This window comes from Rhincodon typus, chromosome 40 (genome assembly GCF_021869965.1).
Source record: "Rhincodon typus isolate 14 chromosome 40, sRhiTyp1.1, whole genome shotgun sequence".
NCBI lineage: Eukaryota > Metazoa > Chordata > Chondrichthyes > Orectolobiformes > Rhincodontidae > Rhincodon > Rhincodon typus.
This window is the reverse complement of record NC_063371.1, coordinates 7,354,803-7,372,204: the sequence shown is the minus strand read 5'-3', so window position 1 is coordinate 7,372,204 and position 17,402 is coordinate 7,354,803. Positions and strand designations below refer to the sequence as shown.

Here is a 17,402-nt window from a genome sequence, read left to right as displayed (position 1 = left end):
CAAGAAAGAATCTAGGTGTCGTATTTTCTTATTCAAAATAGTTGAATTTTATCAGCTTAGTGATGGGGACAATGCAGATTGAAGGCATGACCCCTTGTTTAAAGAGGGAAAAATCTGCCTCTCCCTTTAAAGCCTTGAGCATAAAGATCAGTCGGAGTCTAAATATGGAAGTATACATCACTGTAGATTTTTAGATTTCCTCAATTTCCTGAGTTAGTTCCTCTCCTCAAGGCAATTTTCTTGGCTTTAAAAATAAGCCAGGGTTCATGGAGAGAGAGAGAGAAAAAATCAGTGCTCATTTCATGCTTCCTGTGAATGGATCACAAGGTGCCATGACGAATGAATTGTGCCAAGTGATGGTGTTATGCTGTCTGTTCATGCAGTGAAAGTCCGTTGTTTTGATAGACCTCACTCTGGGCATTCTCGTCTCTTAATATTCTTTGTTTCTTCACAGCCCGGAAGAACTTCCATCATTTTTCAAACCTGAAGGAAGAGGAGGCAGCTCTGATTTATAACTACAGTCCACACTATGTGCCTACATCCAGCTACATTGAAGTCTATTTTTTCTAAAGAAATGCCAACACTAATTTTGTGCAGAATCTACAAATTAAATTCAAGCAGGAAACCTGATATTCCCACTTCTTCTCCAAACAGCGAAGTATGATTGTGAAATGAGCATCATGACTATCAACTGGAACCAAAAGGGCATTCTAAACTTAATGCAGAAGTCTCGCTTTACCCAGGTACTGGGGGAGAAAATGAATTTAGCATCAACCAGTCATTATCTTATCAATTTATCATTTGTATAATTTTCAGCTTTACATTCATAAACACTGTCTTATTCTGGATTATGTATTTACCTTATTCTATTTTCTACAATAATGCAGCAATGATAGTAAGATACGATATCAAAATTCTTTCACTGGCAGTCAAGTGATTTAAGATGTTTATGAAAACCATGACCAAAGAGGCCCTCATTTTATGTTGTAAGTGCAGTTAGCATCACTTCTACAACAGCTGACCAATTGCTTCAATAAACATTCTTTCCAGAAGTTGGGATTCCACTCACTCATTTTAAAACCTCAAAAATCATGTGTGCAATCACAAGTCAGAGTTTTATGAAATTTATTCTTGTGTGTAAAACTATGACTTGATCCAGGGCTGTTAGCAAATTGAAACAGAACTGTTCTCCTTTTCACAGATTCCAAATTCCAATCTATCAGAACAACACAGATGGCAAAAGCCAAGACAACTAAAGCCAGGCAAAGAGAGTCAAAAAGCCAATTTAAAAAAAAAACACAAACAAACCTTGAATGAACAGAAAGAAGGCAAGGGAGACGGGAAGGAATGTCTGATCTGATATTGTGATGACAAAGTCAAAGCAGCACTGCTACTGCCTGTAAAGATTCTCTTTTCTCGTGGTCCCAACTGAACAGAAAAAAAGTAAAAGCTGGGAACAGAACAGTAAACTTCAAAGAGTAAATATAAATATTAAGGTCTTTTTATCCAAGATTACTGTTTTATAGATCTACAATTTTTTTTTCCCTGAGTAGTGATTATGTTCTAATTTATGCAGATGTGAACATCTCAACTTCACAACCATTGCATGACTTCCAGGCATGTCTCGTCAGCATCAAAACATCTGATGAAGGGTCTAGGCCCGAAACGTCAGCCTTTCTGCTCCTATGATGCTGCTTGGCCTGCTGTGTTCATCCAGCCCTGCACCTTGTTGTCTCAGATTCTCCAGCATCTGTAGTTCCTACTATCTCTGAACTTTAACACCACTGGGTAGCAATGTGAGGTTTCTCCTGAGACAGCAGATGCTACAACTGTTGGAAGATTACAAATCTTCAGTTGCCTATTTTGTGACCGTTGTGATAGATTCTGCTTTTGTCAAAGTAGAAGTGTGACCGTGGGCCAGAACAAAAGCCAGGGATTGAATTTTAAAGCTTTTTGTCAATGATCCTTCATAATGGAGGAACATGGAATTATACCATCTCACCAGCAAATAATTCATGCTCAGGTTTTTTTCACCAGAGTGGAAATCGAAAGTGATGTTTCCAGAAATTGAGAGTTTCTGGAAAGAAGTGACAGGATATAAATGCAAGAAATTTAGGACAAAGTAGAACAACATTTTGTGCAGAGGATTTGAGAGACTGAGTAGGACTAAGCTTAGTGATTTCAGTAGTGATCAAAAGAGCATTTAAGAATAGATTATGTAAGGCAGTTGGAGAATGAAGACAAGGATATGGTGGGATTTGGATGACTATTAGTCTAGAAAATAAATACCAACTAGAATTCCATAATTTCTTGCCACTGCTTTCATTGGGCCTTGGGTTTGTACTCTGCAGTGGAGAAACAATGGAAACTGGTACTCGCACTGTCAATGTAGCTCAGACATATGAGGTAAGGGCATCAATCTGTGTCAGTTATTGGACAAATTTGTACTTTGCATCAGTGGCCATTCCATCATGGAATCATGAAGGTTGATCAGCCTTTTCATACCTACATCAAATGATGTACTGGGAGACAATAACTACATCGGTGATGTGTTTTACCACGTCACATGGAATGGCATGTACCATTGATGAAATTGGATTTCATTGTTCTCCATGCTACCTTTGAAGCCCTGGTATGTGCTGTGCACCAAGTGAGACCACTGACTCACTCACCCATCACTGTCCTCTTGGCGGCAGAGTTGGAGTAAACAGGATCCTATTGAATTCACGTTTTTGCTGACATGAAGTACCAATGCTGTAAGTCTCATTTTTTTTCCCTCTGTCACACTCTGTGCTTTAATATTTGATTTAGGCAGATTCACAGGACTTTGGCATATTGGTGATGGTTCATGTCCTGGAATGACCATTTATTTCTATTTAATGTATTTCAAAGCCTGTCCATGATGTAGAAGACAAAGTAAAAAGTGTGTTGGAATACTTCCCATTGCCGAATGAATGCAGCTTCTGAAGAGATCATCACCACTCAGCATGTAGCAGACTACTTCACTCGCACCACACCCACAAACCTTCCCTTTCTCCACCATTGCGGCACATGGTAGTAGCTCACACCATCTTCATGATGCGCTGGAGAAAGTCACCAAACCCCATGACACTGTCATCTGAGATGGCAAGGACAAGAGAGAGTGAGAACACAACCACTTCCAAGTTTGCTTTAAAGTCACTCAACTACTTGGAAGCATATCAGCGTTCCTCCACTATCACGGTGTCAAAATCTTGGAAATCCCTCTTAAACAGCATTGTTAGTACTCCTACCCATCTCACCTGCAGCAATTCAAGAAGGCAGTTGGCATCCCCACCTTTTCAAGTACAGAAAGGGATTGACAATAAGTGATGGTCCATCAAGTGAAGCCTACATCCCACAAGTTAATGAAAAAGGTAGACTTGGTACTGGGGAATAAGCTTGTTCTCAATTAATTCCATATAATTTTGCATGCCATTTTCCAAGCTTTTGGCTGAATGCTAAACATAGGCTGATTCAATGCTGAGCTTCCAGCGATGTGACATGAGCAGGTCTGATTCTTTCACATCAATTGTGCATGCATCTCAGATCCCTTCTTCTTGCCCACTTATGCTGAAATTGTTTGTGATTAAATAAGTGAGGTTCATTGCTCCAAAAGCGAGTATGCATTCTTTTCAGGCAAATGGAAATCATATGCATTTCTTTGCAATTGTTATAAATATCCATGCATATCATCTGACATGCTAGACAAACTGTTAGCGTTACCTACAGATGCCACTTCGTTATCAGCACCAGACTAACAAAAGATTGCACATAAATCATATGTAAGAAACCACTAACTGATCTCCAGGTACTCGAGGTGAAAGTTAACTGAGGTTCTTCAGTCAAAGTAAATTGCTAATTATTCTCCTCCTTCTGAGTGCATTTGTTCTTGAAATACAACTTTGCTGGTGCAAACTTAGGTGGAGGATACCAGTAGAGCATCTTCATGACAGTACCTTGGGAAGTAATACTTTTTGATCATGAAACATTGCAGAAGAACATGATCCTGCCTTTATCCACCGTTGCGAGTTCAAGTTTCCAGTAGGATCATTGACTACTGATCAAAAGTAAGATTTACTCTTGCTTAATCCAAAGTTTCTAAGGCTAATTGTCATCCAATCTTTTGCCTTCCTGGTTGGAATTGGTTAAGTCAACATAATGCAGATGGAGGCTAGGACCATTTAGTATGTGTGGGCCTTTGAGCCATCTGGGAACTTCATAAATTGGCTTCAATCAGAGATATGTTTCATCACGTTGCATCATGTTTCATCATTGCCTCTGAAAATGGAATTACAGAGCTCGTACAGCTGTGCTGCATGACTGCAGAGTAGAGCACTATGTACCCAATGGTGAGTTAAAAGTTTGTACTTGATATCACAGTGTGACTGGACAGGATATAACCACAATCTGCAAGGCACAGGATATGACATGACTGTGACAGAATGTAAAACTACTTTGCTTGTGGTACTAAAAGAGCAACCATTCACTCAAATAAGGTACTGCATGTGAGGCTAATCAATAAAAATAAGAGTCCATGGTGATTTGGATAGTATATTAGCATGGATAAATGAGCAAGGAGGACATTTTCATTCTTGCATCATGGAAGAATTAGTGGTAAGCCACAGAGATCAGCACTGGGGCAATAATTACTTCCAAAATATATAAATGGCTTGGATGAGGGAAATGAATGTACTGTTACCACGGGTGACAGATCACAAAAAAAAGTGGTAAGACAGGTGGTGAGGATGACACAGAGTCCACAGAGAGATACAGACCAAATTGGGATTGGGCCAAAACAGAGCAGATGGATTTAATGTGGAAAAAATGGCATGTTATGCACTTCAGTAGGAAGAGCAGAGAACTGAAAATTATTTCAATTTAGAAAGGCTGCAGCACGGAGGGATTTGGGGTTCCTCGTGCATGAGTCACAAAAGATAACATCCAAATTGAGCAGCTAATAGGGAAGACAAGTAGAATGTTGGCCTGTATTTTCCAAAGGGAATTTAACATAAAAATAGGCAAGTCTAGCTGAAACTGTACGAGGCACTGGTTAGACCACAGCTGGAATGCTTGGAATGCTGGAATGGTCTTCTGATCTAAGGAAAGATTTGCTGGCATTGCATGCAGTCCAGAGAAGATTCACCAGGTTCATCCCAGAAATGGAGGGACTGTCGTAGAAGGAGAGGTTTGGTAAGTTGTACTCATTCGTTCAAGTTGAGAAGAATGATAGGTGACCTGTCAAAACATGTAAGATTCTTAGGGGGCTGGATCACATAGCTGCAGAGATGTATTTTTCCCCAAGGGGAAAGTTTAGGACCAGAGAGCACAATCTTGGAGTAAGGGGTCACCAAGTTAGGACAGAGTTGAGAAGGAATTTCTTCTCTCAGAGGGCAGTGAATCTGTGAAAGTTATTAACAGAGAGGGCTGCGGAGGCTGAGTGGTTGAGAAAATTCAAGACAGATTTTTAATCAGAAACAGAATCAAAGATTGCAGGGAAAAGGCAGGAAAGTGGAATTGAGGATAATCAGATCAACCATGATCTTGATGAATGGCCTGTTTCTGCTGCTCCATCTTAGGGTCTTGTAAAAATAGAAAATGTGGCAGGCTCTCAGGAGTGAAAAAGAGTTCATGTTTCATCAGGTCCCCCTGACTGAGCAAAGAAATAAACAGATGACTGCAAAAAAGGTCAAAGAAACAAATGAAAAACTAGAGCAGAATTTCAAGGTGGGCACTCGAAGAGAAGTGGCACTGAATCAAATACTGCAGTATTATTTAAGTAAAAAAAACTAAATACACTGGAAATCAGAAATAAAGACAGAAAATGTTGGAGCCATTCATCAAAACTTTCTAAACCGTTCCCTGTAATTCTGTTCCCACCTGCAAGTTTGAAGAGTTTTGTTGATTATAAAGCAATTTCACGTGCAGTCCTGCCTTTTGCTCTTGAATGCTGTTTTAGATAATCGGACAGTTGCCTGAATGTGCATCCCTGACTTTGGGCTTCCTGCTTGCTCAGTGTATCCATTTAGCAGAATATGAAGCAGCAGAAACAGGCCATTCATCAAGATCATGGTTGATCAGATTATCCTCAATTCAACTTTGCTGCCTTTTCCCTGCAATCTTTTACTCTCTTTCTGATTAAAAATCTATCTCAGTCTTGAAGTGTAGTCACACATTTTCGACTCCCGATTTTGTTCGGTTGGGGTGATAGAAACCCAAAGGAAACCTACAGGTTGCTGTTGTATGTCTCCAGAGTGCATGCAGAAAATTACTCCTAATGTGGGAGTCAGACATAACCATCTCTCCTTCTCCCGTTTCCACTCTCCCCATTCACAGTCCTATCATTTCGGTTAGAGCCTCTGTGACTTCAAGACTGGGAACGGTACCAAACTTCACTGGACTTGCGGTCCTGGGAATATGTGCATCACGATTGCCTTTCCTGTGACCTTAAATCCTGAGAAGATGTGACCGGGACTGGGGAGATGGCAGAGTTGGGGGCACGGCAAATGCCAACCAGACCCGGCAGAGTAGGGCTGTAAGGTCCTCCTTGTCGGTAGATGCACGGAACCTGTCAACAGGAACATTGGCGCAAGCACACTGCCAACAGGAGCTTTGAGGTGAGGGTGCAAACGAACTGAAGGTGTGCTCGCTGTGTTTGATCCCCGCCCCCTTCAGGCACTGTTCTGATTCTCCGACTGTCAGCCGGAGGCATGCAGCGAGCTGAAGACCGTCTCCTCTGCGGCTCTTCACGCACTTGGCCTTGAGAGGGAAAGGAAGAGGAAGACTCTCGGCTTCTCGGAACGTTTATTTAAAGTCGCGCTTCGGGTCGAGGCGAGGAAGAAGCGTGCGAGAGCAGTCTGATCCGGGCAGCGGGCCTTCTGGTTGTGTTTCTGGCGTAGAGACTCCCGAGGGCTTTAGCCGTGTCAGTTTGCACGGTGCAACGCGCGGACTTGCTGTCGGAAGGGAGGGAACCCCAGAGATTGAGCCTTTCCCCCGGCCCCCTCCACTCCACCCCACCCCATCTCCATTTCTGCGCCTGAGATCTGTATCCGGGACTATTGATGCACCCTTTCCAGTGGTGTAACGGTAAGGATGTTGACATGTCTTTCTGTTTGATATTCCAGGGTTTGTGGATCTGCGGGCTGACGGAGGACCGTGGGAGGTGGGGTCGGGTGGGGGAATGGATGATCCGGACAAGAGAGCTGCTGAGAACAATGAGAAGGACGAAGCAGACCAGCGGTCAGCCATCATCAGACTGTGGGTTGCCTGCTTTGTCTGCCGTCTCACCGCGCACAACCGCCGCCTTGCCCGGGTCAAGGGAGATACAGCCCAAATGGAACAGCCGGGTTCAAACTCACGACCCGCACTGCGGGGTCCCAGGCTTAAGGATAGGTCGATAACTGTGGTTACAAATGTCTGGCGTGAAAAATTCGCGAGGTTCAGGGGGACAGAAAGTGCCGTGGTTCGGAGCAGGAACAATGTAAGATGTGGACTGGCGTTTTTCTTTCCTAGTTGAGGCATGCAGAGTAATGGGGCGGGACGGGATGGAGAAAGGGGTTCCGACTCACTGGAGTGCAGAGCGCTGGGTTCAGGGGCTGGAGAAAAGGAACGCAAGCTGGGAAAGGATAATGTTTCTAAAAATACCCAGCTGGTTTAGGGGGCCCTGTGCAGAGAAAGATTTTGCGAAAGATTACATTTGTGTATTGAAGAAAAAGACTCTGTAATGTTTGCTGATGTATCTTAAAAACGAATGAAATGCTGTACATTTTTGTCACCCATTCAGCATTGCATCCCAGGTATGAAGTACGAGTGAGGCTGAGGGTCGGGGTAGCAACTGAGAATCGTTCAGAGAATTGGACATTGAAATACATCGAATTCCAGCACAGAAATAGGTCCTCGAGCAATCTGATGTATGCCAGTGTTTATACTCCACATAGGCCTCTTGTAATCTTGTACTCCTTCCGATCCTGTTCCCATATTCCTCAATTTCCTTCTCCCTTGTGTACGTATTAAGCCTCCTCTTACATACTTGAAGCATTCTGTGCCTCACTGGATTCCACATTCTCACCGTTCTGAGTCAATATTCCTCCGATAAGCTTAATTGTGAGAGGCTGTCCCATATTTATACCCGTCGTTCACCCAAAATTGAAACGCTTTGTCCACGTCAAAAAATATGGTTTTGAAGAACTCTAGCCTTGAGAAGGGAACCCAAGAGTGATCAGTGCTCAGAAACAAAAACAGAAGTTGCTGGAAAAGCTCAGCAGGTCTGGCAGCACGTGTGCAGAGAAATCAGAGTTAACGTTTCGGGTCCGGTGACCGTCAATGCTTCCTGATAGTTTCATCCTCTCAATTCATGTGGCGCCTTTGTCAGTCTTTCCTCACTTTGCTTAATGATTCTATGTTGCTTGTGTATCGTGAAGACCAGAACTGGGCACAGCACATTACTTGCAATCCAACAAAGGCTGGAGGAAAAGTTAACATTCCTTCTGCTTATTTGTTTCATATATCTTCAAGAAATGAACATTTGTCCTTTGTTTGCACTGCTTGTGGTTTTACTAACTTGTGATGCTTTTTTTCTGATTGACATATCGTTCTTCCTGTATCCCTGTTTTGTCTCTTGTCTTTCAAGTAACAAATGGCTTCCGTATTCCTCGCACTAAAGTGAACCACCTCCCATTTTCCGATATTGAATAACATTTTCCATTGACTTGCAGACTCCGCAGGCCTGTTGATGTCTTCCCTTATTTTCGTGCGCACCTCCAAATAATTACAAGAATTTCTGTTTTTACGACCCATTTCTGAAGAAGGGTCCCAACTCGAACCGTCATCGTTCCTGCTCCTCTGACGCTGCCTGGCCTGCTGTGCTCCTCCAAATAATTAGAAGCTCTTTTTTTTCCTTCTTTTGCGGGATGTGGGCATTTCTGGCATGGACAGCTTTTATTATTGATCCTGAATTGCTTAGGTAATGGACTGTCTCTGACTCCTAGAGTGGAACTATAACCATCTCAGAAACAAAAGGCAGCACAGTGGCTTAGTGGTTAGCACTGCTGCCTCACAGCGCCGGAGACCCAGGTTTGATCCCACCCTTGGGTGACTGTCTGTGTGGAGTTTGCACATTCTCCCCGTGTCTGCGTGGGCTTCCTCTGGGTGCTCCGGTTTCCTCCCGCAGTCCAAAGATATGCAGGGTAGGTGAATTGGCCATGCTGAATTGTCCATTGCGTCCAGGGATGTTTAGGTTAGGTGGGTTAGACGTGGGAAATGCAGGGGTAGGGGAATGGGTCTGGATGGAATGCTCTTCAGAGGGGTGGTGTGGACTTGTTGGGCTGAATGGCCTGTTCCCATACTGTAAGGATTCTATGAACAGAATGATCCACTTATCTAAAATAGTTACCAGCTTCCTCCCTTCCTCTGTTTGCAGATTTGAAAAACCAAAATGCTGTATCATCACTTGTTCATTTACTTCATCCCCTACTCTTTTCATGTTGAATAATGTCCTGCACCATAGCTGTTGGCCCTTTATTGAGATTTATGGATTGTTCAGTTGTCTGGTCATCGCTGCAGTGGAGTCAGGACAGAACTGCCTTCAGTGGACTTTCCTGAAAAATGGAAATATCTGTCAGATCTTCTGTTTCTGGAAACAGAATGTATGTGGACATGGTTGGGTTTCTTCCTGTTGACTTTCCTGCATAATTCATGAAATAGGCAGTAAGCGACAGTCACTTCAAGAGAAGGGGAAGAAAATTTGCGTGGAGGGCTTGGGGGGAAAATAGGCATACAGTCCTGCTAAGATTATCAACCAGGTAAGTAGGGAAATAAAAGCTTTGATGCAAAGGATTGATGTTAACCAGTGATGTCTCACTTCTGTTTCTGTCACTTTTCAGGATGTTTCTGTGGCTTGGGATTGATTTACTCGAATAAATCGTGCACAATGCCGCCAATTACCTTTCAGGATCTTCCATTGAACATCTACATGGTGATATTTGGTACTGGAATTTTTGTCTTCGTGCTGAGTTTGATATTCTGCTGTTATTTTATCAGGTAACTCCCATCCACTCGTTGTGGTTTTTGCTGTTTCTTTTTGTGTAACAGTTATTTCTGTACTTGTTAAGGTGTGTTATGTTGGTGCTGGGGAACAGCAGGTTCAGCATCAAGCTTCATTGAAGGGTCATTACCCCAATATATTTGTAGCCAGGACAATATCCTGACTGCACCAGCGATCATTTTCTAGTGCCATCTGGAGATTGCTGAATTAGGAACAGTTTTAACTGGTTTTGTCCATGGGATCCCAGAGGTGAGAGGCCAGTGCTTGCCTCTTGAACTGCAGCCAAATTGTGATATGTATTGCTTCCCCTGCAGCTCTTTCCTGAGCTCTCTCTGTGTAAGCGTGTGTGGTGCTGCCGGTCGTTATCTTTACTGGTTGGGATTCAGTGCCCTTCTTCTGAAAGTTGTGTTCTAACCCCATGGGGATAGAGAACAATGCAGCTCCCTTGAGGCAAAGTGTATTTATATTCTGAGGGCAGGCAAAGCAGAAATATTCAGCAAATAGATGGCCAGGAAATGACCATTGTGTTTATAAGAAAAGGCAGTTCAGACAGCTGCTGTTAACTCTCTGTGGTGCAGAAATGAAAGCACAGTGGAAGAATTCAAGGAAAGGAAGACATCACTTCTCCACCATTTCATGTTTCACTTTTACATGTGCTCAGTGATCTGTAAATGCACATTCTCGGTGCTCACAGCGCACTAGAATAGAACTGGGACTCCCATAGGTAGATGTCAACAAAGTGTCTTTCCATCACTTGCTTGGTGGACAACAACAATAACACTTGACTTAAATTGAGCCTTTCATGTAATAAAGCATCTAATACTTTACAGGAACAAAACTGGAAACTGGGGTACATGACAACTTGATAAAAGGTGCAAAGAATAAATTATGTGGCTTGCAAGCTTTTCTAAGTTAAGTTGTGGATACCAAAAGCAAAGAAGTAACACAAACGAAAACAGAAATTGCTGGAAAAGCTCGGGAGGTCTGGCAGCATCTGTGCAGAGAAATCAGATTTAGAGTTTTGGGTCCAGTGACCCTTCCTCAGAACTGATGGTAGCGAGGAAAAAGTTGTTTTTTATGCAGAAAATAGGTTGGGGGGAGAGGGGTAAGGAGTAAACAATAGGTGGAGATAGAGCCAAGGAAACAGAAGAACAGTTGGACAGACAAGGAGTGGATAACAATCAGCATTAGAGAATGAATGGGGATATTAGCAGCTAACAATGGGTTGCATGTAACGGCAGACTATGTGATAACAAGGCCTGGTGTGTGGGGATTGGGATGAGGACATGGGAGAAGGTACCTCAAGCCCTAAAATTGTTGAACTTGGTATTGAGTCCAGCAGGCTGTAAAGTTCCCAAGCGGAAAATGAAATATTGTTCTTCCAGCTTGTGCTGAGCTTCACTGGAACACTGCAGCAAGCCTGAGACAGAAATGTTGGCCAGGGAACAGAGTGGTGCATTGAAGCAGCAGGCAACTGGAAGCTGAGGGCATTTTATTTTGCAGACAGAACATAGGTGTTCTGCAAAGCAGTCATCCAGTCTCTTCTTCGTTTCCCCAAATTTGAGGAGACCACACGGTGTGAAGTGCAAGTAATGAGCTGCTTTACTTGTTTTTGTTTCTGATTTCCAGCGTTCACAGTTCTTTCAGTTTAAAAAACTAATACCATTTGTCTTTTCGCCCATCCTTGTTTCTGAGGGTTGGACCATCGGATTGGAATGGTCCGCACTTAAAGGTCAAATACTGCAATGGTTTGCCACTGCCTTTCACAGGATGGCTGTCCAGAAGACATTCCCACTCTGATCGCTTGCCATCGGGCATCTCGAAAAGTGTTACAGGATGACAATTAACCTGGTCAGCCAGATTATGAATGCACCTTCCAAGGTCAAGTCCTGATGTGGGACTCCAATTATGAACTTCTGGCCCAGAAATACTGTACTTCAAGATGTCTGGAGATAATGCTTGCTACGAATAATTTATAAGCTGGAAGTAGCAGTCTCGCCTCTCAGTAAGAAGCTTTTGAGTTCAAAAGTGCTTCAGAAACTGGAGTGCAAAATTTCCGTCGATACTTTAGAGCAGCACTGAGAGACTGCTACACAGTCAGAGGTGCCAGTTATGGGCGAGATGTTGAACTGATAGCCCCCGCTCCCCCAGCAAAGAAGAGTTCAGCCCTGCCTCCTGACCAATGCGTAACCCGAAACAAATATTATCAAAGCTGCTTATCCTGTCAATTATCTCATTGTCATTTTTGGGAGTAGGCTGTCTGCAAATTGGTTGCTATATTTACTGCATTATAATAGAGAGGACATTTCAAAAAGTACTTGGTTGGCTAAGATCATGAAACATTTTTCAATCACCAGTCAATTTTCATGGTGTAGGCAGGTAATGGAAATGTCCTTGGAGAAAAAAATCGATGAAGAGAATATCTCACACTTTGTTTTACAATATCATGACATGGTCTCGTTGTTTTGGGGAAAGATGTCAAACATGTCGAATGTTCCGACGTCTTTTCCTAAGATGTGACATGAGGGACCGCACAGTTTAATTATGAGGAATTATTATAAATCCTGTAATCTCAATCTGATAAAGTTATTCAGCATTATGAAGAATTTAACTGGTAGCAAGATGGCAGCCAGACAATGCAAGTTTGACTCTGGCCAAAAAGGAAGAAGGAAAAAGTTGATAACTTCATCGTTCATGCAGAGGCTTGTGATGGCATGGGATTTACCAAAAATGTGATGGAAGCACAACCCATAATAGCTTCAAAAAAAAGAGAAAATAGTTGGTTTAGAGTAACGATATCAGGATAGAGCAGGGAAATGGGAGAGAGTGCAGAGCTTGGGACAGAGTGCAAAGCTGTTTTAGAGAGTCAGATACCATGAACTGAATAATCTTCTGTGCAGTAAAATTCCATAATTCACTGCACAGTCAATATCAAATTGTATTTCTGAAGAAGGGTCCCAACCCGAAATGTCAACTGCTCCTCTGATGCTGCCTAGCCTGCTCTGCTCCTCCAGCTCCACACTGTGTTATTACTATCTCTGTATTTATGTTGTGGTTTTTTTACTGTGCAAAAACGTTCCAAGGCACTTCACAAGAGTGTTAAACAAAATTGACCAAAAGCTCTATCAAAGAGGGAGGTTTCAAAAAGGAGCTGAAAGGAGGAGAAATAAGTCACGAGATAGAGGGGTTTAGGAATGAATTGCAGAACTGAGAACAAAGGCAGCTGTAAGTACAGCTTGGGCTGTAGGAGGCTACTGCAATTAAAAGGTTTTAATTCTTTGCCTTCTGCACGTGAACCATATAAACATCAAATCAGTATGACCTGAGTCCTAAAATAAACAAATTGGAACGGGCTCAGGTTAGTCACTGGAAAAGCACGATAATTTTTCTAAGGCATCAGACTATAACCAAATGCACTTTATCGACTTTTACCGGGTATAGTGTCAAAAGAAAGCCATTCTATACTGTGCTTCTAATCCTGGTAGTGGTAGTGCCACTTCCTGACCTTTGCAAGTAAACACTTGCCTCTGAATTCACTTCTTTTCTTTGTGGATTATTGTTTTTCCTGTGTCTAGCCTGGGAACTTGATGTACAGGCCTGTCAAGGTGCCGGAAACTTGGAACACATCCTGCAAATTATAGTCAACTTCCTGAAGCAAACAATTGGGCGAAAGGCAGCAGGCAGCTATCAAATTTTCTGGGCTATTTTGAGCTCTCTTGGCAGAAGGTACAGCTTGCTGCTGTACGAATGGGTTTACCTCACACTTAACCTTACACTTAACCCTTTTCACACAGCCACAGCATTTGAAAGCTGAGTTTTCACTTCATACAATGTGAGATTCACATCTGAAAACTCTGAGCAGGACAAGATCTCTCCATTTCAGTCAGAGAGTCATACAGCATGGAAACAGACCCTTCGGTCCAACCAGTGCAAGGCGAACATGATCCCAAACTAAACTGGTCGCACCTGCCTGCTCCTGGTCCATATTCCTCCAAATCTTTCCTGTTCATGTACTTATCCAAATATCTTTTAAATATTGTAATTGTACCCACATCCGCCACTTCCTCAGGAAGTTCATTTCACAGGCGAAACACCTTCTGTGTAAAAAAAATTTGCACTTCATGTCTTTTTTAAAATCTCACTCGTCTCACCTTAAAAATGTGCCCCCGAGTCTTGAAATTCCCCACCTGAGGGAAAAGACAACTATCATTAACTCTATCTATACCTTTCTTTATTTTGTGAAGTTCTATCAGGTCGCCTCTCAACCTCCTAGGCTCCAGTGAAAAAATCTCCCAGCCTGTCCAGCCTTTCTTATAACTCAAACCCTCCATACCCAGCAACATCCTGGCACATCTCTTCTGAGCCTGCTCTAGCTTAATAATATCCTTCCTATAACTGGGTGACCAGAACTGGACACAGTATTCCAGAAGGGGCCTCACCAAAGTCCTGTCCCAACTCCTATACTCAAAGGACTGAGCAATGAAGGCAAGCGTGCCAAATGCGTTCTTAACCATCCTGTCTATATGTGGCACAAATTTCAAAGAATTATGTACCTGCACCCCTAGGTCCCTCTGTTCTACAACACTACCCGAGGCCCTACCATTAATTGTATAAGCCAGCCCTTCTTTGTGGTACCAAAATGCATTTTATACTGAGTTAAACATTTTGACTAGGATCCCAAGTACATTTTTGAGAAGAAACACAAAAAGCACAACTTCCAGAGAAGCGTATAGCAAAGAAGGAGGCCATGGTGCTTTCATGCCCTCAGAATTAAAGTGACCTGAACCATCCCTACTTTCCCCATTCAGATGTCCACACGGTGGTAACTCTTGCTGACTGACAATGGAAACTTGCTTACTGCTGCATAACATAAAGGCCTGCAGTAGTTTAATGGGCCAGCATAACAACAGTTCTGAAGTCTGATTGATCACATCAAAGGATCACTCTGAGATTTGCAGAAGGACAGAGACCACTCATTGCCTAGTTCAGCAAAAGCAGCCTTTGTGCTTCTCCAGAATGTTAGAGACAATAGAATTTGATGGGACCACATTTACAGGACATGACAGAAAGAGCAGAGAGGTGGAATACATCAATAGCTCCTTTAAAGAGCCAATGAAAGCACCATGGCCTCCTTCTTTGCTATACGCTTCTCTGGAGGTTGTGCTTTTTGTGTTTCTTCTCAAAAATGTACTTGGGATCCTAGTGTCACCGACATAGTCAATATTTATTGTCCATTCCTAATGCAAACTATGAACCAGCTTGTTGAACCTACAGTTCTTTTGGAGAGGGAATTCCAGTATTTTGACCCCGCAACAAGGAAGGAATGATGACTATATTTCCAAGTCAGTATGACGTGTAACTTAGAGGGGATCTTGTAGGTGGTGATGTTCCCACACATCTGCTGCCCTTGTTTCTGTCGGTGGTACAAGTCAAGAGATTCAGAAGGTGTTGCCGAATGAGCCTTTGATTTGATTTATTATTGTCACATGTACTGAGATACAGTGAAAAGTATTGTTTTGTGTGCTAACCAGACAAATCATACCTTACACAAGTATATTAGGCTAAAAGAACATAATGCAGAATATAGTGTTAAAGCTGCAGAGAAGGTGCAGAGAAAGCTCAACTCTAACATATGAGAGGCCCTTTCAGAAATCGGATGACAGTGGGGAAGAAGCTGTTCTTAAATCTGTTGGTCAGTGTTTTGAATTTTTTGTATCTTCTGCCCAATGTAAGAATGTGGAAAAGAGAATAACTGGGGTAGGAGTGGTCTTGGATTATGTTGGCTGCTTTCTCCAGGCAGTGCAAAGTGTAGAAATTGCTTGAGAGTTGCCTTGAGAAATTGCTACATTACAGCTCGCGTATCTTCTTCATTGGCAGTCCCTCGGGTTAAGGGTGACTTGCTTGTGCTCTGAGGGCAGTGTGGATTCTGTGGTGGCTAAATGGTCCCAACCTGAAACTTCATACTGTGCCACAGTGGCATCGGCAGTGTTCAGTGAGGTGGGTAGGTAGGATGCTCTTGATTCTGTACATTTTTCTACTACTCCTGCTTGGCCTCCATATGCTCCAGTCTGTGAAGTTGGAAGTGGTTTGTGCTTTAGCAGATGCTCCATCTCCAGTTTGTGTGTTCTTGGGCAAGTGATTCCCACGTATCACAGGGAAGCTTTCAGGGTGGACTTGTCGCATTGTCTCTGCCCTCCTCATTGGACCTCCTCCAGTGGTGCCATTGCAGAGCTCAGAGTAGAGCACTTGTTTAAGGAGTCTGTGGATAATGTGTCCTCACCCATAGCAGCTGGTCATGTATAACCACTGCCTCGATACTTGTCTTGGAGAAGAAACTCACACTGGCCTATTCTGACAGTGGATTTCCAGAATTTTGCAACTCAGCATTGGTGATAACTTTGCAGGGACTTGGGGTGTCTCCTGTACACAATCCATGTTTCTGATGCATGCAGGAGGATGAGGACCATGGCTGCTGTGTAGAATGTGAGTTCTGTGCTGATGAGCAAAATGTTTGAGGTCTGAGACCTCAAATCCAGCATTAACGTTACATTGTTGATAGCGCACACTGCAGTCACTGTCCATTGGTAGAAAGGATGGATGTTTAAGCTGTTGAATAGGGTGCTGATCAAGCTAGCTGCTTTATCTTGTGTGCTGTCAAACCTCTTCAGCATTGGGGGAACTCTTCTCATCCAAGCAAATGGAGAGTATTCCATCACCCTCCAAACTTGTGCTTTGTGAACAGGTTTTCGGAATAAGATTTGCGTTAGTTGCCTCACAATTCCCAGTGTGTTGCATGCTTTTTTTTGGTCACCAATCAATCAATCAATGGTCCAGTTCAAACTATGATCAATGATAACGCTGAGATTTTTGGTCATAGGAAATTCAACACTGGTAATGGTGTTGATGTCAAAAGGAGATGCTTAGATTCTTTCTTGTTAAAGATGATCATTACGTGGTAATATTGCTTGCCACTGACCAGACCAAGCCTCAACGTTGTCCAAATGTTGCTACATGCTACACAAACCGCTTCAATATCAACTTCAATGATGCTGAACATTTTGTGATCATCAATGAAGATTTTCGCTCCTCAGCTTATGTTGGAGGGAAGAGAGATAACAAGTGTAGAGCTGGATGAACACAGCAGGCCAAGCAGCATCAGAGGAGCAGGAAGGCTGACGTTTCGGGCTGAGACCCTTCTTCAGAAATGGGGGAGGGGAAGGGGGTTCTGAAATAAATAGGGAGAGAGGGCGAGGCGGATAGAAGATGGATAGAGGAGAAGATAGATGGAGAGGAGACAGACAGGTCAAAGAGGCGGGGATGGAGCCAGTAAAGGTGAGTGTAG

The 17,402-nt window shown here is 43.0% G+C and overlaps 2 protein-coding genes across 10 annotated transcripts in view; both read left to right on the top strand.

Annotated features, from left to right (window-relative positions):
- Positions 1-2,936, top strand: part of LOC109938117 (gamma-glutamyl hydrolase) — a 40,140-nt gene extending 37,204 nt beyond the window's left edge. For 3 of the 6 annotated variants that reach the window (XM_048618530.1, XM_048618529.1, XM_020536582.2), the window contains exon 9: positions 455-1,052. In XM_048618530.1, the coding sequence (XP_048474487.1) occupies positions 455-570 (116 nt within the window). In that variant the 3' untranslated portion in view covers positions 571-1,052. Of the gene's footprint in view, positions 1-454; positions 1,053-1,201 lie in introns of those variants that run through there. The other 3 variants (XR_007265817.1, XR_007265819.1, XR_007265818.1) reach the window with 3 other exon arrangements.
- Positions 2,937-6,165: 3,229 nt separating this feature from the next.
- rnf122 (ring finger protein 122) overlaps positions 6,166-17,402 on the top strand; it is a 20,522-nt gene continuing 9,285 nt past the window's right edge. The window contains exons 1-2 of one of the 4 annotated variants that reach the window (XM_020536578.2): positions 6,166-7,104; positions 9,900-10,056. In XM_020536578.2, the coding sequence (XP_020392167.1) occupies positions 7,080-7,104; positions 9,900-10,056 (182 nt within the window). In that variant the 5' untranslated portion in view covers positions 6,166-7,079. Of the gene's footprint in view, positions 7,105-7,220; positions 7,499-8,884; positions 8,981-9,899; positions 10,057-17,402 lie in introns of those variants that run through there. The other 3 variants (XM_020536577.2, XM_048618785.1, XM_048618786.1) reach the window with 3 other exon arrangements.